Source organism: Macaca fascicularis, chromosome X (genome assembly GCF_037993035.2).
Source record: "Macaca fascicularis isolate 582-1 chromosome X, T2T-MFA8v1.1".
In the NCBI taxonomy this organism is placed as follows: domain Eukaryota; kingdom Metazoa; phylum Chordata; class Mammalia; order Primates; family Cercopithecidae; genus Macaca; species Macaca fascicularis.
In genome coordinates, this window is record NC_088395.1 from 130,793,859 (window position 1) to 130,807,157 (window position 13,299).

A 13,299-nucleotide genomic window follows, 5' to 3' on the forward strand; every position below is an offset into this window, starting at 1 on the left:
TTTATCTTATTCTTTAGTATATGGTATGAATTAAAAAATCTAAGGCATTTTTCTTAAGAGTTGTCCCATTTATTTAATAATGCTTATTTTCCCCATTGATTTTTGATGCCAGTTTTATAATATACTAAATTTTGTACTTGGGTGTGTTCTAGAGCTTTTATTCAGTTGCATTAATCTGTCTATTCTCACATCAGTACCACTTTGCTTTAATTATCATAGCTTTCAAATATGCCTTAATGTCTGATAGTTCTATCTTCCTTTCACTATTATGTTTTAGCTATTCTGACTCAGTTAATATAATGTTCAAACTTTTTTCTGATGTTAATTCATACGTGCATGTAATGTATGGTGATCATATGTAACAAACTCCAAATTAGGACACATAATTAACAAATGAAAATGTGGTAACCATAATAAGTTTTTTCCTCCAAGTATAGGGTTGTGCATGTGGTAGGCGCTTCTTGATTAAAGAGATGAATGAGGTCAAGACATTTCCTAGGTTTGTGACTTCTATAGTAATTAGCTCTTATATATATAACACGTAAGATAGCTTTCCTTTTTTGCACTTAAGAAAAAACATCGAAATGTTATTTCTTCTCTGTTCTGTTTTTACTGTTCAAGGAGCTTTTAGGTAGTTTCTGGACCAGCGGTGTCACCCACATATTCAATGCAGCCCAATTAGTTACTGAGAATCACAATGCATTGAATCAGAGTGTAACTAAAGTCAAAGCTGCAGGAAGTAGCAGCAATACTAATGAGTATTCGAAACTGATTAGAATGCAAAAAATTTCCACCATTCTTTAAGTATCAGTTATAATATGGAGTAATCAGGTAGCAGCTACTTGAAGCAAATGCTTGAAAGTGATTTTTTTTTGATTGGGAAGATTTCTTAAGAATTACATTTTTAAAATTAGGACCACTTTTTCCCAAAAAGGTTCAATTGGTACTTTCTAATGTAATTAAAACACACACATATACACACATGCACAAACAAGCATATTAGTATTAAAATTAAGCAAATATTAATAATTAGTCATATTTAACTAAATGAAACCAGCCATTATGGATAGCTGGAAAGCTGAGACTACCAAATGAAGGGCATTTAATGTATTCTTAGGGGTAATGTTTGAACAGTATAAAAATGGAATTATTGGTCTAAAATCTTAGTCATGGGGCTTTCAGAGTTTATTCAATCTATCTTTCCATCTCAAAGTTGAACTGAATCTACATTTATCATCAATATCATCTTAATCCTACTATAGGGAAAAATGGTGATTGGAAATCTCAAGGAGCCTTCCCCCCTGCTCCCTAAAGAGACAATCATAAAAATATACTGAGCTCATATCAAAGTCTTTGATATTTAATTTGCATATAGAGACATAGTTTTAAGGAATGTTCACAGGTCAATACACATTCAGTGAAATCTTCTATGTCTTCTGAATCTACATAGACCACAGGCATTGAGAATTGATAATTCATTAATTCATTAATATTTAATTGATCCATTCTTTAAACATTTTGGCTGCCTTGAGATGACCTTGAGGCCATAAAAAATGGTGATAATTAAATATTTAATTATTTTTATTACTTTACTAAGGCAGGAAACATTGGCTCAACCTTAACTGAGCCAGAAATTATAATTGCATAGGTTGTTAATGTGTTTTCTGAGCATAACATTTTTAATCAATACATAACTGAGAAATTCCTATTATTATATCAAATCCTTTTTTGAATGAAGCAGACCACCTAGGTTTACATCCAGGACCTATCATTTGCTTACTATGTGATTTTTAACAACTTACTTGACTTCTCTGTGTCTCAGTTTCCTAATTTGTAAAGTAGTGTTAATAGTAGTTCCTAGCCAGGTGCAGTGGCTCACACCTGTAATCCCAACACTTTCAGAGGCTGAGGCGGGCAGATCCCTTAAGCCCAGGAGTTTGAGATGAGCCTGGGCAGCATGGTGAAACCCCCTTTCTATTAAAAATACAGAAATTAGCCAGGCGTGGTGGTGTGTGCCTGTAGTCCCAGCTACTCAGGAGGCTAAGGTGGAAGGATTACCTGAGCTCTGGAGGCAGAGGTTGCAGTGGGCTGAGATTGTGCCACTGCACTCCAGAATGGGAGACAGAACAATACCCTGTCTCAAAAAAAAAAAAGTTCCTACATAATGGGGATTAAATGAAATAATTCACGTAAGGGGCTCAGCACAGAGCCTGGCACATAGTAAATCCTGAATACAAGTGAGATACTATTATTTTCAACATACTGGGAATATAACAATGGGCGATGGGTCATGCTTAACATGTAACAAGAAAACCATATACAGAATATAATTAGGTGTTTGATTGTATGGTGCATATTATCAACACCATGGGTGATTAAGGAGGTGGATGTCAGAAGTTTCCTGGGAGATATGGTTTGATACTTAAAGTATGGACAGAGAATAATGGGTGGAGAAGGCATGAAGACGTTCCAGGTAAAAGGCATATAATGAAAAAGACAAGAAGGAAAGTGAAGATGAGTCTTAGAGGACCATAAACATAAACTAAATAGTTTATCAGTGGATCGTTAGATTAAAAACTTCTCTCCAGTTTCCAAAACAAGGTTTTCAAGTTATATGGGTAGTAAACAGTCTCTTCAGAAAATAGTCTCTTCTAAGTGTGTGTGTGTGTGTGTGTGTGTGGTGTAGTTTACTATCTTTCAAGTGGCTCACTTGAACTATCTCATGTAATCCTTATTACAACCCTATTAGACAGTGTGTGTCTAATTATTCAATCTATCTTTCCATCTCAAAGTAGAACTGAATCTATATTTATCATCAATATCATCTTAATTCTACTATAGGGAAAAATGGTAATATCATTTAATATCATCAACCCCATTTTAGAAATAAGGAAATTGAAGCATAGAGATATCATAAAACTTGCCCCAAATCATGCAGTTAGTATAAGAGCCAGAGCTAGTATCTGAATCCAGACAGTTTGACTTCAAATCTCTGTGTTCTTAATCACAAAGTTGCCTCCACTTAATTTTGATAAGGTCTTAAAACTTTTAAAGGTTAACTGTTAGCCAGAACAAGTAAAGGAAGAAACTCTTACACTGCAATTTGATGCTTAAGCCATGACTGCTACCTTATTAATATAAGTCTGCCCCATGTCTGAATTCAAATGACAAGGAATGCAATTGTCTAAGCAGATATAGAAATATGAGGAGTCAAGTTTAATAATATATTTCAGTTTAAGCTAATATACAGAAATTAAATTTTTTTTTTTGTTAATTTTATGTTTCATCAAGTAGAAGGTATATGGAAAGTGAGGATTTGTTGTTTTAGGCTCATTCAGAGGTGGTTTGGGCAGTTTTGATGTCTGATCGTACAGTATGTTAGATGTTTTGTTGGCTTTCCTAAGAGAAGTGGTAACTCTGAGGTCTTGGAGCCACATACGGTTTTAAAAAATATCATGCGCAGCTCCTTGATTAAATATTTAAAATTCTACCAAAAATTGTCTTGATGCTATGTCCTCTGAAAGGTATAAAGTGTTACTAAAAGGTAGACACACAAGAGGGAGTTCCAAATAACTAACAACAAAGAAAAATATTTTAGTGTGTCTAGTGCAAACCATGCTAACATCAGACAACTTGAATAGTGGTATGTTAATTTAATTTGATATGATAAATGCCATGGGTATGGAAGGTAGCATGGTGTAGTAGTTGAGAAAATATGCTCTGAAATCACATAGTGCTAAATTGGAGACTTGGCTCTGCTACTCTCTAGCTATGTGATTCTGGATAAGTCACTTACTATCCCCACCCAGAGCATTAATTTTCCCATCTACAAGTAGGGAAAATAGTAGCACCTAAGCCTCATAGGGTTATTGTGAGAATTAAATGATACATAACACATGCAAAAAAAATTGGAGTACTGCCTGGTCATAGTAAATATTCAGTAAGTAATTTCTTAATGTGATTGAGACTAAAAGGTAGCATTACCCTATATAACTCAGTATCATTTATACTAGAGATTCCTAATTTTCACCCTTGGCCAGGTTGATTACCACTGTGCTAGAGGCTGGGCTATTCCTTTCTTACGTGAACATTTTATAAATGACTCACCTCCATCATTGTCCAAGTTATCTCCACAAAGCATTTCCATGACAACATTGCAGCCTGTCCCACTCCAACCCACCTGGCACACACAGTGCCAACCATTTTGATCCAGGGTACATCGTCCATTTCCAAAGCAGAGTCCTGGGCAGCCATCTGAAAAGACATCAGAGAGTAACCATCACAGAGACATCAGAGTGGGATTGGCAAACAATGATGTATTTGCCTATAGGGAAGCATCTAATCATCTGGGCCCCATTCAGATGAGGTGTTGAATAAATGGAAGAGGAGCTTGCTTGCTTGCAAAACCTTCCCAGGGAACTTGTTATCCCTTACTCTGCAGTGGTTTTCCTTAGAGAGCCAATTAAGCTTTATTAATGCTAACCCCAATTCCCAACCCCTGGTTCACATAGGAAGAAAACTATGGCGGGGCAAAAATTCTTTTTTCTTTTCAATAAACATATCTCCTCATCTCAATCAAAACTATATGGATGACACTGTATCTAGTTATGGCCAATATGTTGGGAAAAGATAGCAGTCCCTGTGAAGAAAAACTTTCCCTTACTACTTCTAGCTTGTGCTGATTTTCCCTTGTGATGTATTGCTTCAGAACTTAAGTATGTTGGTATACAGTTCAGACCACACCATTAAGTATTTGTTCACATGGTGCCTTAGAAATGTGCTGTAGTTGCTTCATATTTATTCACCTTTTCTCTTCAAGATTATTATTCATCTGCGGGCTAAGGATTGAAATCTTTACTTCTATGGTATCTCTCTCAAAAGCTTGCATGATATTATGCTTGTAACAATAATATTAAATGTTAAATAAGGGTTTATGGAATTAATACATGCTAGATTTAGACTTTCTGAATTATAGAAAACTGGAAAATATCGAGTCAAGAGGAAAGTGTAGCATTTAAATAACTTTTATTCATTGATGAAGCATCAACACTGACAATGGTTCCTCTTTAGACTTTAAATTTCTCAGGGATGCCCTACTCTTTGTACCCGTAGTTTGGAGTTCAGCTCTGGCAAAGGGTAACTTCACATGTGCCACATGCGCAGTGGGCAGATGAATGGAGAAAGCAACTATAATGCTACTGGGTGTTTTCCTAGTAGCAACACAGGACCAGACCTGAATTTTACAGGGAATAGTCCAGTCAATATTCATTTCGGTTTCTTTCTTTGAAATAAAATTCCAAAAGCATAAAGAGCAAAACAAAAAACAAACAAAAAACAAAAAAAATTTTTAAAAATCTGTAGAAGTAACCCAATGTTCCTTCTAAATAGTTTTCCAAACAACTATCAATAGACCAGAGGAAGAAAAAATTTAAAAATAAAATGAGAGATGGCTGTTAGAAAATATGGAAAGCTTTATGTATGTAATATACTCATTACATGGCATATGATGAACATACATACGTTTGAGAAGGGAAATTTTGTAGTTCTACTCTAATGGATATGCAATAGATAATTAAGATGAAATAAAGAATAATTTGGGACATATTAAGCTTCTGAAGCTGAGGTAGTGAAAGGCACTAGGATATCTGGCAGAAAAACCTTTGCTGTCTCTGTTAAAGGAAGCTCCCTGGAGGGATGTATGATGGGATACTTCTAGGAGGATAATTATCCTGCCCTTGTAAGGACTTAGGAGTCCTTGTATATGGACTTGGAGCTACATTGTTATGTTAAAGAAAAAGTTCATCCTCTGAACCAAATTATTTAATAATTATTAAAGTATTAAAATTATTTAATAATTACCTGTGTTACACACACAGATCCAGACACACACATATATACAGAACTCAATATAAAGACAAGAGAAAATAGTCCTTAAAACTGCTTATCAGTCCATTCTATACTATGGCAAAAAGTGACTCTTCGATGTTGAAAAAACAAATTACCTTTTAGTGTGACAATTTTAGCATGAAACTGAGAACACTATATTTAAATAAGATTGCCAAAAATAAAAACAAACAACACAAATGGCAAAAAACACCACCCTTTCTTTCTCACATGCATATTTTCTTTTAAAAATATATTTCTGTTATAAAATTAGTGAGAAAAATCTTACCTCGGACAGCGTCTAAGTAGTGAGCTAAAAGGGAGGGGAAAAGAATGATCAAACGAGTTTCTGACTATATGACAAATGAATTTCAGACTAAAGCTATACAATATGTACTAATCATCTGTTGCCTAGGAGGAGAACAGCAAACTGTGAACTGCTGAAATGCCTGCAGCTCAAAAGTTGGGTACATGGGTCTGTGTAGTCTGTGAATAATATTTTCTGTGAGAATGATATTAATGGCATTTTTTCAAGAAACTCTATTAGGCTTCCTAAAAAGTGTCATATTTCATTAGAAGTATAAGAAGTATACTGCATTTTCACATTTCAGTAATAACTTCTGTGAAAGAGCACTGGCTTCAACTTCTTATTAGTAATATCTTTAGAAGGGAGTTCTGGAGTAAACACCTATGGTAATCATCACAATATTTAAATCCTCTTATGTAAAGGCAATAAACCTACTGTAGTACAGGAATGTAACTACTTAAGCTACACATCTGAATCTCACCCCTCTCCACCTTTTTAATGAATCTTAAATATTTCCCACAGTCGCAGAACAAGACTTACTGTACCTTTAGTAGAGAAATAATGCAGTTTATGAAGATTATATGTTATATGTATTAATATATTATACATTACTTTGGCAAGTTCCAACCATTATAAGAAAATACTTTCACCTAAAAATGAAAGCTGTAGTATAGTCTAGTGAGGGAAAAGCCTACAAACAATGAATTGGGCATCCAGAGGCCCACATTTGCCTTTGCTCTGCAGGAATTTTCTGCGTAGTCAAGGAATGCCACTGGAACACTCTATGACCCACTTTCTTTAGTTGAACAATGGGAATCATACTTGTTACTCTGTATTAGTGACAACCTTTCTATGCAAAGGTTTGTTGCATAGAAACCTTTGTGGTGGATAGAAATATATGTTAAGGGCTTTGCTTTTTTTTTTCAGAAAAAGAAAGTGTTTTATAACTGAAATATTTATTTTTAATATCTTTTATAGTGTGAAGATCACATGATCGATTAATTATTACATAAGCTTTTCCGTATTCACAGATCATTTTCCCTTTGTGAAATTAGCAATAAGGGGTGAAGAGAGAGTGGTGGCTTCAGGACCAACTCTCTACACTACCAGATAAACAATTCAACACAAATGTTCTATTGATGATAGGTCAGAAGTGGCTTCCTCATATACATTAAAGACAGCCTATAATGATATTGAATGGCCCCTGTTAAAGTAGTCCCATTTAATGAAATTGCCTCTAGGTGCTTTCAACCGAAACAACCTATACTTTTCAAAAGGAAAAAACGGGCAGAGAATGTTACCTTCACAACAAAGGCACTTTTCTTATTAACTAATGACACTTTATTCCAATGTAACATCTTTCACTTGAGTAACTCAAAGCACTTGAAAGCAGAAAACATAAGGAATATTGAAGTAATAAGAAATGAAACAACACAAAAAATAAGTAGAATATCATCGACAAAAGAAGAAACTTATCAGTTCACAAAACTTTAAAACTTGTAACCAACCCTCCTTGTCCTCCTCTACTCCAACCTCAAATTCTACTAAATGCCTAGTGATTGACTCACTAGACTGCTCTTAACTTCAACTAATTCAATTTACTTTGATTAAAGTATGGTGGTACTTACCAATTGTGCAGTGGTCGCCCTCCCATCCAGGGCTACACTCACATTTTCCATCTTTGCATTGGCCATGCTCAGTACAATGAGAATGACAGGAGCGTTCCTCACATGTTGGTCCTACCCAGCCTTCTTCACACTGGCAAATTCCTCTTGAGCAGACTCCATGGCTACCACACTCCATGGTACACAGCTCTGTGGGGAATTCAAAGAAGATATATTAACATATTTTGTTAAAACCAGCATCCATTCTTCCAAAAAACATTAGAATTACCAAAAATCCCAGTCTATATTTATATTTTATTTATTTATTATTTTAATAGAGATGGGGTCTTGCTATGTTAACCAGGCTGGTCTTGAACTTCTGGCCTCAAGTGATCCTCCCATCTTGGCTTCCCAAAGTGCTAGGATTACAGATGTGAGCCACCATGCCCTGCCTATACTTATATTTTAAACAAAATGTTAACAAACAATTTATATAAACAAGATGTCACAAAGATCTCTAGCATCTGAATGAATGTGCAAGAAACTCTAAAAAGAGGTAGTTAAGTCTCTAAGAATAATATAAAACTCTAAGCCAAACTGATTTTGAGAAGTCTATAAAATGACAACGGCATTCAAGGCTTAGAAATGAGATTAATGACAAACAAATGCCAAGTGGGTTTCACTAAAAATTCATTAAGATCACAGATAATGTTGCAGGGATTTTACGATACTATAAGATATCACTAGGGGAAAAAAATCCTAATAAAACAGTGCCCTAACTTCATTCAGAAAGACAAGTTCATTAATTGGAAAGATAATAACTTTCTAATAAAATTCAAAATATGAAAAAGGTAAAGATGTCAATGATGACAACCAGCTGGTTTCCCTGATCATACTAACAATATTTGCATTTATTTTAAGCATATAAAATTAACCCTGGTTGATTAAAGTACACATCCTTCTTATCTTCAAATGCTACTCAGTATTTAGACAGTATAATAATGATGATGTGTACTGGCTCTGCTGAGTTTCTTTCCTTTATCACTTTGACTTTTTGTTGAGAAATGTTGAATATTAATAAAGTCATGACAGTAGATAAACCAACATAAAAGCAGGGAAGCCTCTTTCGTGATCTAATTCCCTTGCTGGAGGAAGAGAAGTAGGATAAAAACCTACGGGAAGAATGAAATATGTTTTGGAAACAATAGACCACATATTCCTGAAAGGAAAAGAGGGTGTTCTGGAAGCCGGATTGTCTCTTCCACAGTCTCAAATTCTGAAACTAGTTTAATATATTTAGAGGCATTGATATTAATATACTCCACAGATAGCAAAGTTATTTTTCAGTAGATGACAATATTCTTTTGAAAAAGCCATGATTATGAGTTTTATTATAATCTGGATCAATTTGTTCATAAGTTTACTCATAAGCATTCTTTGAAGGTCAGGGTATGATGGAAAGAGTAGTGGATTTGAAATAAAGATAACTGCATCCCTGATTCCTCTGCTTAGTACCTACGGACCCTTAGGCAACTTACTAACATATTGTCTTAATCTCTGTTTGTGTAAGAATGCAATAAAAGTAATAACACTTATACCTCACAAGGCTGTTGGATAGATTTGAAATATAGTTTAGAGATGTAATCAATAGGACTTGCTCAAAATTGGATATAAGGGATGAAGGAAAGGGAAAAATAAAAGTTTGGCTTAAACAAATGGACAGATAATGCTGTCATTAATGAAATGAGAAAGGCTAAGGGAAAAATAAGGATGGAAGATCAAACAGATTAACCTTAAGATATATGTAAAAAGCCAAGTGAAAATGTCAGTGCAACCAGTAGGATATATGATTCTGACAGGCCAGGGCTAGAGATATAAAATTGGCCATCTTTAGCATATAGGTGGTATTTAAAGGCATGGAAATAACTGGTTGATATCCCTAAAGAGGGAATAGAAGAGCCCTGAAGAAAGATCAGGTAGAAAAAAGAGGAACCATCAAAGGAAACTGGGATGGAGAAGGCAGTGAATGATAGGAAGAAATCCAGGAGATTGTGGTGTAACTAAAGCCCAAGAAGACACTTTTTAATAAAGGAGTGTTTAACTACATCTAATATTGCTGAGAGGTCAAGTAAGGCACAGCCAGAGAAGTGCCCATTGGATTTATCAACATGGAATTTGTTGATGACTTTAGGAAGAGCTGTACTGACAAAGGTGTAGTTGAAAATCCAAATTGGAAGGGGTGGAAACGTGAATGGAAAGCTGTACAGGGTATCATCAGGTTGTGAGAAAAGTCTAGGACACAGAAAAATGTATCTTAAAAAGGTGGGCCTTGGCTTAAAAAGTGGTAGCTCAGGTAGAATTATCCTGAAAGAACCCCTGGTCCCGAATCTTGGTCTGAATCTCTGATAATTTGTATTTATAATTTCAGTTCTTGCAGTAAGGCTGATATTATCATTCTGTTCCCCTTCACGGCCTCCCCCCAAGACATTAAAAACTGAACTGAAAGGGCCTTTATAAGATTAGGCGCTAATTGGTTAAAGCTAGTCAAGACAGTTCTGACTAGAATAGTTAGAAGCAAACACTTTTCATATATTGCTTTGTACAACTATAAATGTTAGGCATAGCGAAGTATGACATTCTGATTTCTGTCTGAAAAGTAATAGAACTAGATGAACAGTATTGGCCAAATAGCAGACTAGGCTATTTTCAAACTATCTCTATATAAACCATTAGAAATGTTGGATATAATGTAACAATTTTTTAAATTGCATGTCTTGGCTCACAAAAAAAGAGAAATCTTCAAGTGCCAGAAGCAAAGAGGATGCTAAAAGCCAAAGCAGTCAATCCTCTAGTAGTCTTGAGAGCTATTATACCCAATTACGACTAGGGGTTTGGGTACTTACGTCCACAAAGAAAAAAGAGATGAGGTATTGGACCCATTTCAGATGGGGAGTTGGACTAAATCTCCAGCATAAAGTTGGAGACACTTGAAAGGCTGCAATTTCAGTAAGATGGTGAGTAATAAACTGGACCCACTAGCCCAGAGAGATGACAAAGCACTGACTATTGAGTACAAAATAATAATAATAATAAATCTGGAGCTAGGATAAATGTAGAAATAAAATACTATCTTTTAATAGTATGTAAGATGGAGTGTCCTGAATGAAATATTTGGGAAGCCTTGTATTATTCGGGAGTTAGGTAACTGGTAATTTGTCAAGTATGCATATGAAAACATAAAGGTGAAATTCTGTTTCTAGTAATAGGGACCTAAGTAATTTTTACTATTCCCTTCTGATGAGAACTAGAAAATCTAAACAAAATATATTTTAAAATCTTTTGGGAGTGAGTGGAGTTCACAAAACAGTAAAGAATTACTGTGCCAACATATACACCATGGAATACTATGCAGCCATATAAAAGGATGAGTTCATGTCCTTTGCAGGGACATGAATGAAGCTGGAAACCATAATTCTCAGCAAACTACGGCAAGGACAAAAAACCAAACACCGCATGCTCTCACTCATAGGTGGGAATTGAACAATGAGAACACTTGGACATAGGAAGGGGAACATCACACACTGGGGCCTATCGTGGGGAGGGGGGAGTAGGGAGGGATAGCATTAGGAAATATACCTAATGTAAATGACGAGTTAATGGGTGCAGCACACCAACATGGCACATGTATACATATATAACAAACCTGCACATTGTGCACATGTACCCTAGAACTTAAAGTATAATTTTTAAAAAAAAGAAAAAAAAAGAAAAAAAAAAAAAGAATTGCTGTGCCAAGTTCCAGAAGAAAAAGAAAACCCAGAGAGAGGAGCCTGACATTTGTGGATGCTTTTCCCGTAGCAGCATCTGTCAATTATACCAGAGTGAGCTAGAGGCTCAGAGGCTGAGTAGGGCGTTTTCAGTCTCATGGAATCAGAAAATAAAAATTGAATCGAAATTTCCAACATTGGCCAGGCACATTGGCACACACCTGCAATCCCAGCACTGTGGAAGGGTGAGGTGGGCAGGTCACTTGAGCGTAGGAGTTTGAGACCAGCCTGTGCAATGTAGTGAGACTCCATCTCTACAAAAAATACAAAAGATACCCAGCATTTTGGGAGGCCGAGATGGGCGGATCATGAGGTCAGGAGATTGAGACCATTCTGGTTAACATGGTGAAACCCCATCTCTACTAAACAAACAAACAAACAAAAAACTAGCCAGGCGAGGTGGCGGGCGCCTGTAGTCCCAGCTACTCGGGAGGCTGAGGCAGGAGAATGGCGTAAACCCGGGAGGCAGAGCTTGCAGTGAGCTGAGATCCGGCCACTGCACTCCAGCCTGGGCGACAGAGCGAGACTCTGTCTCAAAAATAAAAATAAAAATAAATAAATAAAAAGATAGCTGGGTGTGGTGGCATGTGCCTACAGCTACTCAAGAAGCTGAGGTGGGAGGATTGCTTGAGCCCAGGTGGTCGAGGCTGCAGTGAGCAATGTTCATGCCACTGCACTCCAGCCTGGGCAACAGAGTGAGACCCTGTCTCAAAAAAAAAAAAAAAAAATTCCAACATTGAAGAAAGTGGTAAGCCAAATAAATGAAGCAAAATTGAAAGAAGACAAAAGGGAAAAGGACAAATTCACAGTCATAGTCAGACTTTACAGCCCCCCCCCCACACCAACTGATAGAGCAAGCAAACAAATCAGGAGTATGAAATATTTAAGCAACATGGTTAACAGATTTGATCTAATTGATAAGACACTGCCATAAATGACTACAAAATACACATAATGTATTTCAAATGTATACAGAACATTTATAAATATTGACCATATGCTAGGCTCTAAAGCAAGTCTTGATATATTTAGAAGTATTGAAGTCATACATAGGATATTTTAAGTCCAGTATGAAATTAAACTTGAAATTAGTAATAGCAGATGAATCTAAAATCCATACATGTTTGGAAATCAAGAAATACACTTTTGAATAAAACATTAAACAAATAAGACATCATCATGAAAATTAGAAGAGACTGAAATGAGTGAAAATGTGTAATATAATTAAATCCATGTGTACAGAAAAATTTATAAGGTAGAAAGAAAAACGAGCTGAAAAACCATGACCTAAGTATCGACTCTAAGAAATTAGAAAGAGAAAACCAAAGTATACTCCAAAAAAGTAGAAGGAAGAAAATACTAATTATAAGAGCTAAAGCTAATACAATAGGAATAAATATACTACAGAAAGAATCAACAAAGTCAATACTTGATGATTGGCTCAGACCAAAAAAATTGATAAACTCCTCGTGGAGACTGATCAAGATGAAAATACAGAAGACCCAAATAACCAATATCAGAAATAAAAAATAATGACATTGCTATACATAGTACAAATATAAAACATCCTAAGAGGATATCACTAACAGCTTTTTGTCAACACATCTGAAATTTTTGATGAAATGAACAAATTTCTAGAATAATACAACTTAATAAACTACAAGAAAAAATGGAAACT

General features: G+C 35.5%; 1 protein-coding gene across 3 annotated transcripts in view; it reads right to left on the bottom strand.

Moving 5' to 3' along the window:
- Positions 1-13,299, bottom strand: part of TENM1 (teneurin transmembrane protein 1) — an 845,979-nt gene that overhangs the window by 183,230 nt on the left and 649,450 nt on the right. For all 3 annotated transcript variants that reach the window (XM_015443786.4, XM_065538348.2, XM_065538349.2), the window contains 3 exons: positions 7,819-8,004; positions 6,173-6,196; positions 4,108-4,254 (listed from right to left, as the gene is read on the bottom strand). In XM_015443786.4, the coding sequence (XP_015299272.2) occupies positions 4,108-4,254; positions 6,173-6,196; positions 7,819-8,004 (357 nt within the window). The remainder of the gene's footprint in view (positions 1-4,107; positions 4,255-6,172; positions 6,197-7,818; positions 8,005-13,299) is intronic.